We start from the raw sequence: 18,590 nt of genomic DNA on the forward strand, positions 1-18,590 counted from the left end.
AAAATTCTGCACCTTGCCTTGTAGGGATGCCACATGGGATATGGGTCAGTAAAGCAAGATAGAAGTCTGGGGAATGATAGTACTTAGAGAGGCATCAAGGTAGTGGGATCCCTCAAAGGCTTTTTGAGAGGGCATTGGCATTCCAGGTTAAAGAACTTGCCACTCTCCCTCGGGAGCCAGAAAGAAAGCAAAGTACCCTTTCTTTGGTCTTGCTTTGTAGACGTGCCTTCTTTCAGAAAGTCTCTCCCATCAAGGGAGCCACAGGTAGATAGGGGTGCAGTGGAGTGGGTTATGGAAGTCGAGGATTAATGAGAAAGAACACACAGAAAATGTGAGGTAAGCATGGAGGGTGACTTGCCTTCAGACCTGGCTCCAGTGTTTATACCTATGCGATCTTGGAAAAGCCCTATAATCTTCCTGACCCTCAGTTTCCTCTTCTGCACGCTGGGAACCATACTTGTACCTCTCTCAGAAGGATCTCCTAAGGATTAGGTGAAATATAAACAAATATAAACAGAAAGGCCTTTTTAAACTTTAAGGCATGGACTAAAGATAAGCTATTATTATTATGAAATGCAGAGAGGGCAGGTGCATACCAGGGTGCCAGGATTATTACTATTCATACATGGTGGTGGTTGAGGGACCCCTGCGGCCTTGCTGTAACTACTGCTGCTGGGTGACTGCAGGTGTTAGCAAATTAAGTTTTTAAAAGGGCTCAAGAGCACCTGTGTGTGGGCTGAGTCCTTGCATTGTGACTTGGCAGCCTGGTAGGGCATGCTGGTCTGCGGAAATCACCTTTTGTAAAAGGCTGGGAGTGGACCTAGGGGGTACCCACAAACTGTCTGCTAGTTCCCCACTTTACACAGGAGACCTACTTCTGCCTCATCAGAGTAACCTACAACCTACATGACAGCTAGTCATGGTGACCAGAAAACTTTATTGTTTTGTAACCCACTAGGCCATGAGTGCCTCCCTTCTGTGCCAAGAAATTGCATACACCACAGTTTTGGAGCCAAGTAATATAGGCATGCATAGGTTTGGAAACACAGCTTAGGAGGACAAATCCCAGGGACCAGCCAACGTAATGTAGTTCCAAAGCACGTCTTTGAAAGGCTGAATGGACCTTCTTGTCTCGATGCACCACTAATGCCACCATGACATGCATCTAATAATAACAGACATCAACTGAGAGCTTACAACATGCCAGAAACTGCTATATTACACGCATAATCTCATTGTTTTAAAACTTTTTTATTGTAAAATATACATAACAAAATTTAGCTTAACCATTTTTAAGTGTACAGTTCAATGGCATTGAGTGCATTTGCAATGTTACATGGCTGTTACCACTATTCATTTCTACAACGTTTTCATCATCCCAAACAGAAATTCTGTACCTATTAAACTCTAACTCCCCATTTCCCCTTCCTCCCAGGCCCTGGTGACCACTCTTCTACTTTCTGTCTCCATGAAATTGCCTATACTAAGCACATCATACAAGTAGAATCATATATTTGTCATTTTGTACTGACTTATTTAATTTTATTTATTTATTTTTTGAGACGGAGTCTTGCTCTGTCGCCCAGGCTGGAGTGCAGTGGCACAATCTGGCTCACTGCAACCTCTGCCTCCCCAGGTTCAAGTGATTCTTCTGCCTCAGCCTCCCGAGTAGCTGGGACTGCAGGCATGCACTACCATGCCCTGCTAATTTTTGTATTTTCAGTAGAGATGGGGTTTCACCATGTTGGTCAGGCTGGTCTCAAATGCCTGATCTTGTGATCTGCTCGCCTCGGCCTCCCAAAGTGCTGGGATTACAGGTGTGAGCCATCGTTCCCAGCCCTTGACTGGCTTGTTTTATTTAGCATGTATAATTCCTAAAGTTTCGTCCACATTGTAGTATGTGTCAGAATTTCCTTCTTTATTAAGGCTGAATAATATTTCATCATATGTAAATAATTGAGATAATAATCATTGAAATCATAATATTTCATGAAATGTAAAGCACATTTTGCTTATCCGCTTATCTGTTGATAGATATTTGAGTTGTTTCCACCTTTTGACTATTGTGAATCACGCTGCTTAAAAGTTTTTAAGATGGAAAATTCCAAACATATACAAAAGTAGAGCAAAAAATATAACGAACCCCCATGAACAAAAATTATCAACTCATCAACAATAATCAAGTGATGGCCAATTTTGTTCCATCTATATCCCCACCTAGCTCCCCCATCCCATATTATCATGAGGCATCTCAAACATCATACAATAATTGTTTCCAGTTTACAGATGAGGAAGCTGAGGCACGGAGAGGTTATGTTATCAAGGTTACAGAACTCATAAGTGATGGACCAAAATTTAAACTTAGGCAGTGTGATGACTGGGCTCCTACTTATAAGTCTTTGCTACACTTGTGTGTGTGTGTGTCTGTGTGTGTGTGTGTATGAGTGTGTGTTCATACATAAACACATATGCATGGGGTCAACTCTGGGCAAAATTGCACAATTGGAAGTTTGCCTCTGGTGCCTCTTCCTGCATCTTTTTCCACACTTCGATGCCACATGGACTTTAAACATATGAGCATGAGTTTGAAGTCTTCGTTACAAGTAGAGTCAGTAACGCCTGGCCTCCAGAGCGGGTGTGAGGGTTAAAGGAGATAAGATCAGTAAAAGTGCTGGGTATCTTCAAGCATGTGGCAGATCAGTACATATGCTTTCTCCTCCCCTCCCTGAGGGGCTAGGCCCACCTTCCCTCCACAAAAGCAGACGTCAAGAAAACATGTGCTATCAGAGTGCAATGCTCAGATGTCAAGGGGTAATCACGGCTGGGGAATTTGTGTTGTGAAATAAAGGATTTTCATCCTGCCAGTGAGTACAGAACAGAGGTGGTGCAATTCCTTCTTGCCACTGAAATCATGTATGTGTGTGTATGCATGCATGTGCATGCACAAATGTGTAAAATAGGCTGGTGGACAAGTTCAGACTTCATTCTCTGCCCAGAGCATTACACTTTCTTTTTTCCGAGGAATTGTGACCCTGAAACAAATAACGACTTTTTCTCTTTTTGTCCTCCATTGGCTAAAATAGGAGGACAGGTCCTTTGTTGGGACCTGCATCATTTTCTGGCCCAAGATACAAAACCACAGGACAGAAGTCTGAGCTCAGACAGGTCTTGGCAAGACTGGCTCATCTCACTTCTAATCCTCTGTGGCCAGGCCCCTGGAAGTAACTCGGGAAGGGCTGCAGAGCTCAGTGGACAACTGAGCAGGACTCATTGGCTGACTACAAAGTCTCAGGTAATCTCAAAATGCATCTGCAGAGGGGACAGGAGGGGACTGTGACCATCGAGTGATGGTCAGCAAGAGTCTGATTGGCTGCTTCCTCTACCTGGAATGGGCTTTTCTGATCTTGCCATGGAAGTAATAGAATCCTTTAATGCCAAGCTCAAATACTGCCTCCCTCATGACATTTTCTGTGTCTCCTCCCACTCTTCACCTCCACCCACCTCTGGCTGCCATACAAAGTGATCTCTCCTGCTCTGAACTCCATGGCATCACTTTTGTGCCCTCTGAAGCACTTTTACTGTTTTATTTTTGTACTATCTGAATACCAGTCTTAACTCCTTGATGGATCAAAGTGAGTTCCTCTAGAACAAGAATCATTTCATCTATTTCTTTCCACTGTGAAGAGCCATTCACAGAGCACCCAATCAGCAACTAATAAATATCTGTTGGTTAAATGATCAGATGTCTCACACAACCATAGCACATAGCTGGCCTTACTAAATGCACACTGAAGAATTAACATCCATCTCCAACATGAGAGACAGTTTACCCTGCTGTTGGTGTTCAGATGGAAGCCAGTTTCATATAACCCTTCAATAAAAAAGATATTTCAAAATCTCCATGGAAATAACCATAAAAACTGTCTTGGATAGCACCTGAGATGGTCTCAAATGGGGTTTCAGGTATTCTAATATCCCAAAGTGTAGCATTTTTGAGTCTGTTTAATATTCTAACTGGTTTTCTGAACAATTTGAATGTCACAAAGTAGTACATACTTGTTGATTGAAGATAGTCTCAATTAGAATATCTGACCAGAATATGTAGCCATAACATTTCTGCTCATCAGCAGAATAATAGTTGATATTTCTAACAGTGACCCTGTAGTTATACAAAAAACCCAAATACCTTATTTAAGGAAGTGTTATAATATCTTTTGGAACATGATTTAAAAAAAATTATTTATTAGGCCGGGCATGGTGGCTCACACCTGTAATCCAAGCACTTTGGAGGCCAAGGCGGGCGGATCACCTGAGGTTGGGAGTTCAAGACCAGCCTGACCAGCATGGTGAAACCCCGTCTTTTAAAAAAATATATATATTTATTATACTTTAAGTTCTGGGGTCCATGTGCGGATCGTGCACGTTTGCCACACAGGTATACATGTGCCATGGTGGCTTGCTGCATCCATCGCCCTGTCACCTACATTAGGTATTTCTCCTAATGCTATCCTTCCCCAGTCCCCCCACCCCCACTATTCCTCCTCTAGCCCTCCACCCCCCAGGCCCCGGTGTGTGATGGAAACATGCTTTTTAAAAAGCCATTTTAATCTTTTGTTGTTGTTGTTGTTGTTGACAAGATGTCACTCTGTCGCCCAGGCTGGAGTACAGTAGGTGATCTTGGCTCACACCAACCATTTCCTGGGCTCAAGCGATCCTGCCACCTCAGCCTCTTAAGCAGTTGGGACTATAGGTGCACATCACCACACTTGGCTAATTTTTGTATTTTTTGTAGAGATGGGGTTTTGCCATGTTTCCCAGGCTGATCTTAAACTGAGCTCAAATGATTCACCTACCTTGGCCTCCTAAAGTGCTGGGATTACAGGTGTGAGCCAACTCACCCTGGCTTATTTTAACCATTTTTAAGTTAAAAATTCAGTGACATTAAATGCATTCACCACTATCTCCATAACTGTTATCATCTCAAACAGAAACTCTATACCCATTAAACAATAACTATACATTAACCCCTTTTCCTGGCTTCTGGTAACCTCTATTCTATTTTCTGTTTCTATGAATTTCCTTGTTACAGGTAGTCCATATAAGTGGAATCATAATTGTCCTTTTGTGACTGGCTTATTTAACTTAGCCTAATGTCCTCAAGTTTCTTCCATGTTGTAGTATATGTCAGAATTTCCTTTCTTTTTAAGGCTGAATAATGTTCCATTGCACATACACACTACATTTTGTTTAACCCATTCATCTATTGACGAACATTTGAGTTGTTTCTGCTTCTGGGGAAATTAGATGACTAATGCTGCTGTGAACACGAGTGTACAAATGTCTGCTCAGAGACGAGCTTTTTATGATAGTCTTCTCATCAGTAAACTTTTATGCACGATAACTTCCCACTAACCAGAACATGTGACTAACTAGAAATACTCCACTTTACCTCCAGGCTTGGTAAGAACATTTCCTGGAATATATGGTAGATGTACAATAGATGGTGATGGAGAATTATGCCTCCATCTCACACATGGACATGGGGCCACAGGCAGGCAGATGACTGGACTACAGTAGCCTAGCATATTAGTATGGGCAGTCAGATTTGCACTTAGAGATCCCACCCCACCCCCACTCTCGCTCTGACCCCCATCACTGTTCTAGCTGTTAGACTGGGCTGCTTTTCCAAAAAGGTATGAGCATGGGGAACATTTGTTCTGAATTAAACTTGGCTGCAGTTAAAGTGTTATCATTTATGTGAAGCTCAGATTACAGAGGCTGCCTTTGGCCAGTGAATGGCACAGCACGGCTGCTCAGAGAGGTGGAAAATTCTGAGGCCCCTCCAGCACTGTTTCAAGAAAAACGCTCTGAGTGGTGTGGAGAGGGGCCAGCTGGTGATGTCAAGAGATTTATAAAAGAGATTACAAGACCTTTTAAGGGAGTGAGGCAGTTGTTAATGATGGAAAACTGCTAAAGCTGGATCTGGATGAGGCCTGAACATTTAATTTGCTAGTTGTCCTGAAATGCCTGTAATTTTTAGAAAACATATTGTGCCATTCCCTTTATGTGGAGTTCAAAAGACAATATCAGAGTATGGTGAGAACCTGTTATGCTAATCAAAGTCTGGGGCAACTGAAACTGAGCTCTCAGAACACATAAAACTCCAAGTGGGAGATCTTGGACCTGGCAGGAAAAATTAAGGTCCAAACACACCTGGTTGCACTGTGCTTCTGTATTTTTCTTTTCTTTTCTTTTTTCTCTTCTCTTCTTTCTTCCTTTTTAAAAGCACACTAGTGGGGGGTCCAGAGAAAGCATTATTTTTTTAAGCAACTAGAAAACTACCTAAAAGTTTTGCACCTCCAAAGAGAGATCTGAAAATAACATTAATTTATATTGCATTTATAAGGTTTTCCATAGTCTTTTTACAACTCTCGTGTCATCTCAAGAATGTAGGATTTATAAAGAGGAAGCAAGATCAGTTGCAATGACACAGGATAGATTTAGTTGAGCAGACAAGCCCCAACTTTCTAAATGTAACAGCTGGGCTTACTCTGTGTTTTAAATAAATAATTAATGTAAATAATCCTAGATTTAGGAATACAGATGTAACTTTGGAAAGGTAAAAGTGAGGGCCTTAAAATCAATTTTTAGTAGCAGAGCTGAATGAAAGAAAATTCTCCATCAAGATCTCTTTGCCATTATGAAGCACTAAAACCAACGAACAAACAAAAAAAACCGAACAAAGGACCATATATAAATAATACTAATATTGTCACTCAGTGAGGAATGGAAGCAAAAATTAAAAAGTATCTGGACGTGAGCAATGTGAAGGTACTTTGGGACCCGTAATACTGAGGTATAATTGGCAGCTTTGTTTTCAGCATCCTTCATTTGTGGGTACAAGAGACCAGCACGAGGATTATCTGGTCAACTCTTTATAACCTTATAATATAGAAAATCCAATCACCCCCTTCAGATGTTTCTCAATTTTAGCTTAAATAAAATATTATTCATTTTTTGGTGGTGGTGGGGAGGTAATCTTTCTGAATTAGCACCCTGGGTCACATCCCAGTTCAAAAATATCCCATGGAGGGCCGGGCGCGGTGGCTCACACCTGTAATCCCAGCACTTTGGGAGGCCGAGGCGGGTGGATCATGAGGTCAAGAGATCGAGACCATCCTCGTCAACATGGTGAAACCCCGTCTCTACTAAAAATACAAAAAATTAGCTGGGCGTGGTGGCGCGTGCCTGTAATCCCAGCTACTCGGGAGGCTGAGGCAGGAGAATTGCCTGAACCCAGGAGGCAGAGGTTGTGGTGAGCCGAGATCGCGCCATTGCACTCCAGCCTGGGTAACAAGAGCAAAACTCCGTCTCAGAAAAAAAAAAAAAAAAATCCCATGGAGTGCAGTCATCTCAGCCAGCTGTTGAAGGCCTCTTTGGCTGTCTCCCGACTCTGTTCCCAGTCTTATCACTAATGGCTCTCCAGTTGGAACGCTCCATCCTGTGAGCTTATCTCTTTGCTGTTCCCTGAAGACATTTTGCAGATTAATGTCTCTGTACACCCTGACTCTATGTCTGCCCTCCTCCTCCTATGTTCCTTAAAATCAAAATCCTTTCCCTTTTTAAAGCCCAATGTAAGCCTGACCTACTTCCCTGAGGCCTTTCCTGACCATCCAACCCTACTGATTTTTGTTCATCCTTTCCCGCCATGCCACTTAGAGATGGGTGCCTCATTTTTATGTGTAGATCATGTATTACCTTCTGCACTTAGAAGTGTCCATCTCATGAAGAGTGTATACCTCTTATGTTCCTCGCTTCGCCTGGGAAACTATTAGAGCAGCAATACTCGTTAAATATGATGTTATTGCCTTTGACCAAAAGGCTTTTTGACCCAGAGTCGACAAATTAATAAGTACTTTTTGCTTGAAATACTGTGGGACTAAGAAATCCAGCTATTACCTTTAACTTGAAAAAGAATACTGAATTAGAAGAGCAGGAAATGGTTACCCCATCCAGTAGAGAGTATTGAACAAATCTACACGAGAAGGGGAACTCAAACCTTGCCAGGAACCTAAACTTCTTTCTTCAACTCAAAATTCTTCAGACCTCCCTCTTTTCCCAAGATCTCCGAATTCCCCACAAGTGTTCCAAGAGAACCTTTGATACTGCTTGCTTCCTGCTGTTCTGCTCCAGGGACGTGAGGAAGTGCTACAGGGGGAAGTAGCTCTGGCCACTGCTTCCCACTCACCTTGCGTCTTTCCTCTCATTTTTTCTGCATCAGCTAGCTGTTGAGGAAAGTTTGGAACCCAACGGGCATTCCCATCTGGAAGCTGATTTGAAAGAGTATTCAATTTATAAGAACATAATATGCATGATTTTGTAGAAAGAGAGATTTACCTTTGAAACAGAAATAAATTACTCAAATGGCTTAGCTTTTGGTATGGGGGTGGTAATGGATAGAATCAGCTTCAATGAAGGGACAAAATACGTAAACCAGCATCACAATATGCAATACGGTTTTGAATAATCTTTCGGATGGGGCAAACATCCCAAATTATTACTTTATTGTTTAGGTAGTAAAAGATCATACTAAAGCAAACTTGTGTTAGAGACCATTAGTGACAGAGGATGCTATTTTTTCCCAAAGATAAATCATTTAATGTCTTTATTGCCACTTTAAAAAATGGGCTAATGATTTCCAACTCTGTAAGTCTCAGAGAAACACTGTCAGGGAAAGATGGCAAAACATGCCTTTTTTCAGGAGACCGGGAAGATGGAGGACATTCAGACTGAGCGTGCCTACCAAGAGCAGCAGACCGTCTTTCAAAACAAGAAGAGGGTCCTGCTGAGAGAAACTGGCAAGGAGAAGCTCCCGCGGTACTACAAGAACATCGGTCCAGGCTTCAAGACACCCAAAGAGGCTATTGAGGGCACCTAAATTGACAAGAAATGCCCCTTCACTGGTAATGTCTCCATTCGAGGGCAGATCCTCTGGCGTGGTGACCAAGATGAAGATGCAGGGGACCACTGTCATCCGCCGAGACTGCCTCCACTACATCCGCAAGTACAACAGCTTCGAGCGCCATAAAAACATGTCCGTACACCCGTTCCCCTGCTTCAGGGACGTCCAGATCGGTGACACCGTCACAGTGGGCGAGTACAGGCACGCTTCAACGTGTTCAAGGTTACCAAGGCCTCGGGCACCAAGAAACAGTTCCAGAAGTTCTGAGGCTGGACATCTGCCCACCCTACTCACCTGCTCCCCACAATGAAGTAATTTTCTCATTCAAAAAAAAGGTAAAACATGAAAAAATAATCTGAAATCATTATGTGTTGTTAATGTTTAAGATTTTGTGAATTCTATCATCTGCATATCTGAGCAGTATTGAGCAAGCTGACATACTCTTCATTCTTTGTTGGCTCTACTCATGCAAGGACTCCTACTTATGTTTTATGACCTACACGAATTACTCCCCTCTCTCAGCCTCAGATTCCTCTCCTGTGAAATGTGAATAACCTGTCTCATATGGTTAAGTGAGGCAATGCACATGCAATACTTAGCATGTCGAAGCTGGTACTTACGATCAAAAGCAAATTAAGGCTGGGTGCGGTGGCTCATGCCTGTGATCCCAGCACTTTGGGAGGCCAAGGTGAGTGGATCACCTGAGGTCAGGAGTTCAAGAGCAGCTTGATCAACATTGTGAAACCCTGTCTCTACTAAAAATAAAAAAATTAGCTAAGTGTGGTGGCAGGTGCCTGTAATACCAGCTACTTGGGAGGCTGAGGCAGGAGAATCACTTGAATCCCTTGAATCCGGGAGGTGGAGGTTGCAGTGAGCTGAGACTGTGAGCCATTGCACTCCAGCCTGGCAACAAAAGTGAAACTCTGTCTCAAAAAAAAAAGCAAATTAATTTTCTCATTTCCAAATACACGCTAAAATTTTCTCATTTCCAAATATGCGCTAAAAGTAAAGTTTGCTATCAATTCATTTATAACCCATTACTGTGTGATAGAAAGATTACTGAGTTAGGAGCTCTAGTTCATAGTAATTTGATAGGCAAATTACTTACTCTCTGTGGGCTTCTAGTTCTTTGTCTTTAAAATGAAGGAGCTGGATTAAATGATCTCTGAAGTAACTTCTAGTTCTAAAGTTCTGTGATGCAGGATTTTTTTACAATTAATTTTTTTTTTTTTTTTTTTGAGACGGAGTTTCGCTCTTGTTACCCAGGCTGGAGTGCAATGGTGCGATCTCGGCTCACCGCAACCTCTGCCTCCTGGGTTCAGGCAATTCTCCCGCCTCAGCCTCCTGAGTAGCTGGGATTACAGGCACGCGCCACCACGCCCAGCTAATTTTTTGTATTTTTAGTAGAGATGGGGTTTCACCATGTTGACCAGGATGGTCTCGATCTCTTGACCTCGTGATCCGCCTGCCTCGACCTCCCAAAGTGCTGGGATTATAGGCGTGAGCCACCGCGCACGGCTACAATTAATTTTTAAACAAAATTAACATAAGAAGTACTATATGATTGACAATTTATATTTTAATTAAATATACTTCAGATTAAAGTTTTTATCATGCAATGTTTCAAATATAGGAGGGTATGGAAAGTTATAAAAGTACCTGTCATTTACTATAAGAAATAAAACTTGAGGCCAGGTGAGGTAGCTTATGCCTGTAATCCCAGCTCTTTGGGAGGCCGAGGTGGGTGGATCATTTGAGGTCAGGAGTTCAAGACCAGCCTGGCCAACACAGTGAAACCCTGACTCTACTAAAAATCCAAAAAAAAAAAAAAAAAGAGAAAAGAAAAGAACAAAATTAGCTGGGATTGGTGGCCTATGCCAGTAATCCCTACTACATGCAGTGCTGAGGCAGGAGAATTGCTTGAACCGGGGAGACTCAGGTTGCAGTGAGTGGAGATTGTACCACTGCACTCCAGCCTGGGTAACAGAGTAAGACTCCATCTCGAAAAAAAAAATAAAAGAAATAATACTTGATTCCTTTTTTAAAAAGGTTTTGGAAATACTGTGGGTGAAATTCAGTTACATTGAAAGGTGTAAAAACAAGATTGAAATCATTGCCTAAAAAAAGGAAATTACTTTAGATGCCCATTGTTTCTGGAAAAAGGGTGTTTTTATGCCTATGTGGCACTGACATTATATTAGGTGGAGGCCAAAGTAGAGAATGAGACTCTCGTTTTTGGAACATTTCATATAACTGAAATGGAATGAATATTACCTTAGCAATAATATGTGCCTAAATAAAACATGGGTTCTGAATTTGACATGCATCTCATTTGTGATATGAAGCTTTTCTTATCAATCCAGGCATACCAGAACCACTTCTTGATATAGAATTGACCTGCATTCAAATTCTGGTTCCATTCTTTTCTACACGTGTGACCTTGGGCAAGTTATTTAAACCCCTCTGTGCCTCAGTTTCTGTGTAAAACAGGGCAAACCGTAGAGTTGTGTGCATATTAAATAACACCTATAAGACTCTAAGAACAAAGCCGGACACATAATGAAAGGGAGTGATCATTATCTACTATTATTCAGTTGCATAAATAATTATTGGCTGTCTACTCTGTAGTAGTCTCTGTACTAGACCCTGAAATACCTTTGGAATTAGCCTTTTGTTTGTGTTTTGTCTACAAACAATGTGTTACAGACTTAGATTTGAAATTCTGGTAAATTCAGCAGTCCAGTTAGACCCAAATTAATCTAGAAAAAGGCCGTTTGGAGTCAGAGGACATTCTAAATTCAGGAAAGAATCTGAGATGTAAATGAAGTAGTACTTAAGGTCTTGCCTTTAAGTTATTGAGTTACTGTGCCAGGTTTTAGAGAGTACATTTACGATGCATATTAAAACCACTTTGACATTCAAAGAGTCAAACATGCCTGATTAGACTTTCATGTCCTGTATTTATAAAAAGGTTAGTGGTGCCTTTCTTCAGTGCAAATTATTTTTGGTTCTTACTAATATTTATGAATATAATAAAATCTATACAGCATAATGTATGTGATTAATTTGTCCCCATCATCAGTTTGCTTTTATTTAAGGAGATATACTGGAAGTTGCTACATCTTGACCAGTAATTTCAGCCCCTGGCACTATCTAGTTAAGCACAATTGTACTTCAGCACTTTGGGACAAAATGAGAAATGCAATCATGGCAATAATGTATTCTCTTGTATAAATCTGTCATGGAAATGGTATAGGAAGACAAGCCTTTTACAAGCAGTTTCATTGTTATGCTTTATGGTGATTCCAAGACTGGCCTATACAACAACCAATCAACAATCAGTAATGTTTGGTCTTTGAGTTGTCTTGGGTGGATGTCTACACAGGGCACTAAAAGTATGTGTGTTTTTGTTTTGTTTTGTTTTGTTTTTTTTGAGACGGAGTCTTGCTCTGTCACCCAGGCTGGAGTGCAGTGGTGCAATCTCAGCTCACTGCAATCTCTGCCTCCCGGATTCAAGTGATTCTCTTGCTTCAGCCTCCTGAGTAGCTGGGATTACAGGAGCACCACCATGCCCAGCTAATTTTTGTATTTTTAGTACAGACAGTTTCACCATGTTGGTCAGGCTGGTCTCAAACTCCTGACCTCATGATCTGCCCGCCTCAACCTCCCAAAGTGCTGGGATTACAGGAGTAAGCCACCATGCCCAGCTAAAAGTAGGTTTAAAGTGATGAATTCAACAGAGATTCTGATCATTTGGTCCAAGGGATCTCAGATTTGACTGGCTTTGGCACTGGCTTGGCTGGTTACTTTTAGAATTAGTCATGTATGTTATAGCTATCATGCAACTCCACCTATGGTGTTTTGACAGATACTGAATATCTGGCCATGAACTCCTCCTATAGCTCATTTGCACATCTTGCACTGTTAAGAAACTGAACACATAGGATACAACTCTTTCATTACCCGATATCTGCCAAGGAGGAGATAATTAGGCAACTTTTCTTAAAAACTCTTTATGTAAAGGAGAAAAGTGACTAGGCCCCTTCTTAAAATAGGCAAGTCGAACTCCAGCATTTACTAAGATGAGAACCATAATATACTAGCCGGAAATAATTTGGAAGCTCATTTTGTCCATATCCAGTTGTAGACAGTCCAGAATATAAAATTGTTCTGGATTCTCTGGTCCTTAGTACTCCTTTCTGCCTTCCCCATTTCTACAAGGCCGATGGCTTTCGAATGTTAAAAACCCTTCCTAAAAGCACCCCCTAAGCCCTATTACCAAGTCACATAGGAACAAAAAGCGCCTGAGATAGTCCTCCAACTGGGTGCAGTCTTGCCTTCTGAGAAAGCGGACTCAGAATTAATGAGGGCCCAGATTTGGGATATCTGGGACAAGACTTGGGCCTTCCTGGTAAAACACAAGAACAAAACAATAAACACGGCCCCTCCCCTGTCTTCAAAAACAAAAACAAAAACTCCAAGGCCATGCCGCCGCGGCCATCAGTAGCTCCGGCTCAGAGTGTGACCGTTAAAAAGAAGGAAACTCGGCTGAGCTAGGGCACCTCAGATCCCGGCCATCTGGGGCCAGAGCGAAGTTGCGGGTGCGCGCGGCGGGGGGCGCGGGCAGGACCCGGCGCCGCGCTCCCGGGGACTTTCACCTGCTCTGTTGGCGTCGCGGGGGCGGGCCCGGCGGTGGGCGGGGCCGGACCCGGCGGTGGGCGGGGCCGGACCCGGCGGTGGGCGGGGCCGGACCCGGCGGTGGGCGGGGCCTCAGCGCCTGGCGGGAGGAGCCGGCCCGGGCCCGCCCTGCAGGAGGAGCCGCTCGCTGGCGGCTGATCCAGCGTCTCCGTGACAGGCACCCAGCTCCGCCACCGCCGCCACCGCCACCGCCACCGCCGCCGTCGCCTTTTCTTCCTTGTCCCGGGCCGTCGGTTCCATTGCTTTGGGCCGGCGCCGCGCCCAGTCCCGCTTCGGGCCGCGAGCCCACTGCTCCAGTCCCCGGGCTGGGGCGCCGCACCGCCCGCTCCCGCCGCCACCTCCTCCCCCGCCGCCCTCCTCGCCGGCAGGAATTGCGCGACCACAGCGCCGCTCGCGTCGCCCGCATCCGCGCAGCCCGCTGCCGCTCGGCCCTCGGCACCGCTCCGGGTCGGGCCGCCTCGCCGCCGCGCGGCCAGGGCGTCCCCCGCCACGCGTCGCCGCGCCCAGCTCCCGTCTCCCCTCCCTGGGGTCTCGTCAGCCCCTTCCTGCAGCCGCCGCCGCCTCCGGAGGAGCGGGTCCGCCGCGGGTCACCATGCCCAGCAAAACCAAGTACAACCTTGTGGACGATGGGCACGACCTGCGGATCCCTTTGCACAACGAGGACGCCTTCCAGCATGGCATCTGCTTTGAGGCCAAGGTGAGGGGGCCCCGGGGAGGGGGCATGTCTGAGTGGATGGGATGCACGGCCGTGCTGGACCCATAGCTGGTGGGCTAGGCCGATTTGGGGGCCTTTTTCTTAGGGAGGGTGACTCTCCCTTCTGAGTCTGTAATTCCGCGGGCTCCTGCCCAGAACTGCTCGAGAGCAACTGCAAAGTTTGAGCAGTATCGCCTCACCTCCCCCTTCCCACCTGCACACTCCCCCATCCTTACCCGCCTAGGACTGGATTGAGTTACTTCCCGGATCCCTCCTCCAGCGGAGGAGAAGCCGGCGAGTGAGCGCAGCCTGGGCACCGGGTCCTTTAGAATCGGTTTAAGGAAGCTGTAGTGTTATTTACCTGATGGGCTCCCATGGGAGAGGTGCTCTCAGGAAGGTCTTTTAAAAGAGGAATGCCCGCTTCTTAATTGAAGACAAGAATACAGATATTTTTTGTATATGTATACTCCAGGTAACCGGGTCTAGGTGTCAGAGTCACTTCCTAAATGCCTAATTTGCCAGACTCCTCTGCATGTGCCAGTCACTGAAGGCAGTGGTGAAAGCTATCCTGTTTGCTAGGTTTGTGGCTTAATGTTAAGTTTCAGCATCTAGTAGGGGACTGTTGCTGAATAATTTAGCAGGGATGACTGGAATTTTCAGCTGAGGTCGGAGCCTCGGGTCCACCGTTGGGGGAGGGGTGGAGCAGAAGCCTCGGTCCTGGTCCATCAGGTGTGAGGAAGGCTGACCCCCCTGCGATACGCTTCCCTGAGTGGGGGGTTCTGACCTCTGAAATGGCAGTGGCGGTTCCCACTGCCCATCACCAGGAAAGAGTGCTTTTTCTGTGGAAAAGTGCTTCTGCTCTTCCTTCAAGACACTTGATCTCTTCTGTGATGTAAAGACCCAGGGACATTCGGCACCTACAGTGTGCCTGTCGGTGAAGAAGTATTGCCCCTCTAAGTAGGCCGGGTCTTGCTGGGTTTGAAAACATTGTATTTTGAATGTGGAGACAATTTGGCTCTTTGTTCCCTTTTTCTCTTTCATGGTGGTGTACGTGCAGGCTGTTAGCATCTCAAGAAAGGATTATTCCGTCAGGTGTCTCCTTCTTTCAATTCACACATTTTTTGAGTGTCTGACATGTGCCCAGTGTGGTCAGTTTATTTAGATTTCTTTTTTCTCATGTAGATGGGTGAGTTGGTGATGCTCACCTTTTTCTTTTCCCCCTAAATAACCTTACCCCAGTCTTATTTGCTAGAGCTAGGAGAACTGCCCGCCCCCCAACCTCCGAAACATGAAACCCTGCCGTGGAATGCAGAGCTGAATTGCTGGATATGGCTGGGACAGAGTGGGGCTGCAGCCAAGATCTTATCTCACTTTTCTCATCTCTCAGAATAGATCTGGTCGGTGAGTCTAAGATGGGATGCTTGGGTTAATTTTTGTCCAGGCCTGTTGATTTGGTGAGCAGGAGTTTTTATTTTAAAGTATGAGTTTTCATCAGGGTTATGATTTAATTTTCCAGGACATACATAAACTTGGAAATTGGCTTGTGTTTTGTTTGGCTTACCGGTACCCTGTTTTACAAGTATGAGGGTAAGAAGGGAGATCAGATTTAAAGTGTTTTTAAGGCTGAGCATGGTGGCTCTTGCCTGTAATTCCAGCACTTTGGGAGGCCAAGGTGAGAGGATCGCCTGAGTCCAGGAGTTAGAGGCTGCAGTAAGCTATGATCGCACCACTGCACTCCAGCATGGGTGAGAGAGACCCTGTCTCAGAAAAATAAATAAATAAATAAATGCATTTTAAGCCTTTTTATTTTTCCACAGTTCAGTCCTCTGTGTTTGGTCTCAAAAACCTAGTGTGCATGAGGTAAGGGGGTTAACAAGTTTGAGTCTTGCCACACCCCAATTCTAATTTGACACATCTTGGGGGACCCCAGGACTCTGTACCTTTAATGAGCATTCCAGGAGATTTGATGCAGGTGATTGTGGCCAGACTTTGAGAAATATTGGGCTTGAGGGTTGCCTGCAACTTGCTGGATCTTACTCTCCCTTTCCCAAATGTACAGTTGATTTTCTAAGCAAATGTCTGGGGGCTGTGTGATGTAGTTCCTATAGCAACTTCCCCACATTCACAGGCAGTGGTGGTCAGTGAGAGGAGCGGGAGCTGCAGTCGGTCCAAACTGTTTTCCAAATGCAAATCAGATATAGGGGACCAAGGATCCTGCTTTGAGAGTGATGAGGCAGAGAAGAAAGGACAAGAGCATATGGTAAGGTAAGGGGCGTGGTGGATCTTTTTTAGGCAAAGGCTGACTTTGAGGACTAGGTCGTAACTCCCAGTTCTTTGTAATTGATGCTGCACACTGGCACATTCAAACACCATGTTTGTCAAGACCTGAGCAGAGGTGGAAGCACAAGCTTTTCTGTCCCACATGTACCTGGTAAGAGCCTTTTCTGGCTGTTTTCCACATCCCTGCAGAGCAGTGTCTGTGCAACTGTACAATCACTGGGATTTCAGGGTTAAATCCATATCACAGTCTTCCCTTGTTTTGGAAAAGTGCAGGCTGGGAAATGCAAATGTATTATTGTTGCCTTGTCAGGTACCCTTGGAAAATGAGTGCAGCTCTTTCTCTCCCAAGGGCTGGCAGCTTTTCAGAATCAACATTGGATTGAGTGTTCCTTTGGATGTACGCCACTCATTTTCAGGGTTCTGCAGAGACTGAAAGGTATTGGGTTAGGATTGAAGGGCATCTGGGTGGCAGAGGTTCTGTGCACTTAGAGAACGATGTGTTTAGTTATCAAGTGGAATCTTAGATTTTTTCACCTGCAAGACCTCATTTAATTCTCACTACTTCCCTAGGAGATGGGTCTCCTTATGCCTATTTTATAAATGAGGATATAGGCTCAGGGAGGTTGTTGCCTTAGTGTTCATATCTATGACAAAGCCAAGATTTAAGCTTGGGGCTTTGACTTCAGACTCCCAAATCCAGTGCCTTTTTATTCAATAATTTTAATGGAATATTCACTCTATGTTGGCCACTGATTTGATTCACAACTCTCTAGTGGAGTGTTCTCGGATTGCTGGCCTTTAGGACTTTGGTATAGGAAATTACTCAAACATTTATTTATTTATTTATTTTTGAGAAGGAGTTTTGCTCTTGTCGCCCAGGCTGGAGTACAATGGCATGATCTTGGCTCACTGCAACCTCTGTCTCCTGGGTTCAAGCGATTCTCCTGCCTTGGCCTCCCAAGTAGCTGGGATTATAGGCGTGCACCACCACACCCAGCTAATTTTGTATTTTTGGTAGAGATGGGGTTTCTCTGTGTTGGTCAGGCTGGTCTTGAACTCCTGATCTCAGGTGATCCACCCGCCTTGGCCTCCCAAAGTGCTGGGATTATAGGAGTGAGCCACCATGCCTGGCTCAAACTTTTAATGCTTGGCCATTTCCAGATTTTCCTTTGGGCTGAGAGCTGCTTGCCAGGGAAACCTACTGTCCGTGTTCAGAGTGGGCACCTAGCTCACTGACTGGTGCTGGCGGGTGGGTGAATCTCACATGCCGGAGAGCCTTTGGCTCCTTAGAACTGGCCTCCTGATCTCCCAGTATGCCTTCCTGGTGGCCAGTGCCATCAACTGACTGTCTATTCTCTCTTGGTGAGAAAGAGACTTTTTAATGCTAATGGTACAAAGGATAATAAGAGTATTAATAATAGCTATGTCTTATATCTGTAGGTGATTTTTGATTTGCATGGGACTTTTACATACAAAGACGTTTCCTCTTACAGAAACAGTACATCAGTGTTGTCTTGATTTTTCAGACTAAAAAATGGGGATCAGAGAGATTAATTTGTCCAGAGTTACAAATTGATGTGTCCGCTAATGATACTTATTGAGCACTTATTATGTGCCATGCATTGTTCTAGCCACTGCCACATTTAATCCTCACAATCCAGGGCTTTTGACTCCAGATCCATGGTTCTTTCACCTCCTCCAAGGCTCACTCAATCCTGAAGAATTAATAGTCGCTCCCTTTGTAGTCCTAACACTCATTGCCTAGATTGTTCCCTGATACCTGCATGTATGATACAGACAGTCAGAACTGGAAAGCACCATGGCTCATTTAGTACACCGCCCCCACCCCATTGTACAGATGAGGAAATTGAAATTCAGAGGGGAAGTCATTGACCGAAGGTCTCATAGTCAGATAATAACAGAAACAGGACTTATCCCTGGTTCCCTGGCTTCAAA

At 44.5% G+C, this 18,590-nt stretch overlaps 1 protein-coding gene and 1 pseudogene across 4 annotated transcripts in view; both read left to right on the forward strand.

Moving 5' to 3' along the window:
* The window catches only part of LOC105728480 (small ribosomal subunit protein uS17-like), a 32,635-nt pseudogene extending 23,066 nt beyond the window's left edge, over positions 1-9,569 (forward strand).
* The window catches only part of CUNH1orf226 (chromosome unknown C1orf226 homolog), a 385,517-nt gene that overhangs the window by 61,345 nt on the left and 305,582 nt on the right, over positions 1-18,590 (forward strand). For 2 of the 4 annotated variants that reach the window (XM_012468858.3, XM_012468859.3), the window contains exon 1: positions 14,227-14,357. The exons of 1 other annotated variant lie outside the window; for it this stretch is intronic. In XM_012468858.3, the coding sequence (XP_012324281.1) occupies positions 14,253-14,357 (105 nt within the window). In that variant the 5' untranslated portion in view covers positions 14,227-14,252. Of the gene's footprint in view, positions 1-14,226; positions 14,358-16,580; positions 16,615-18,590 lie in introns of those variants that run through there. One more of the 4 variants, XM_064370663.1, reaches the window with a different exon arrangement.

The sequence above is a fragment of the Aotus nancymaae genome, unplaced genomic scaffold (genome assembly GCF_030222135.1).
Source record: "Aotus nancymaae isolate 86718 unplaced genomic scaffold, 86718_ANA_hifiasm-v0.15.2.pri h1tg000108l, whole genome shotgun sequence".
In the NCBI taxonomy this organism is placed as follows: Eukaryota; Metazoa; Chordata; class Mammalia; order Primates; family Aotidae; genus Aotus; species Aotus nancymaae.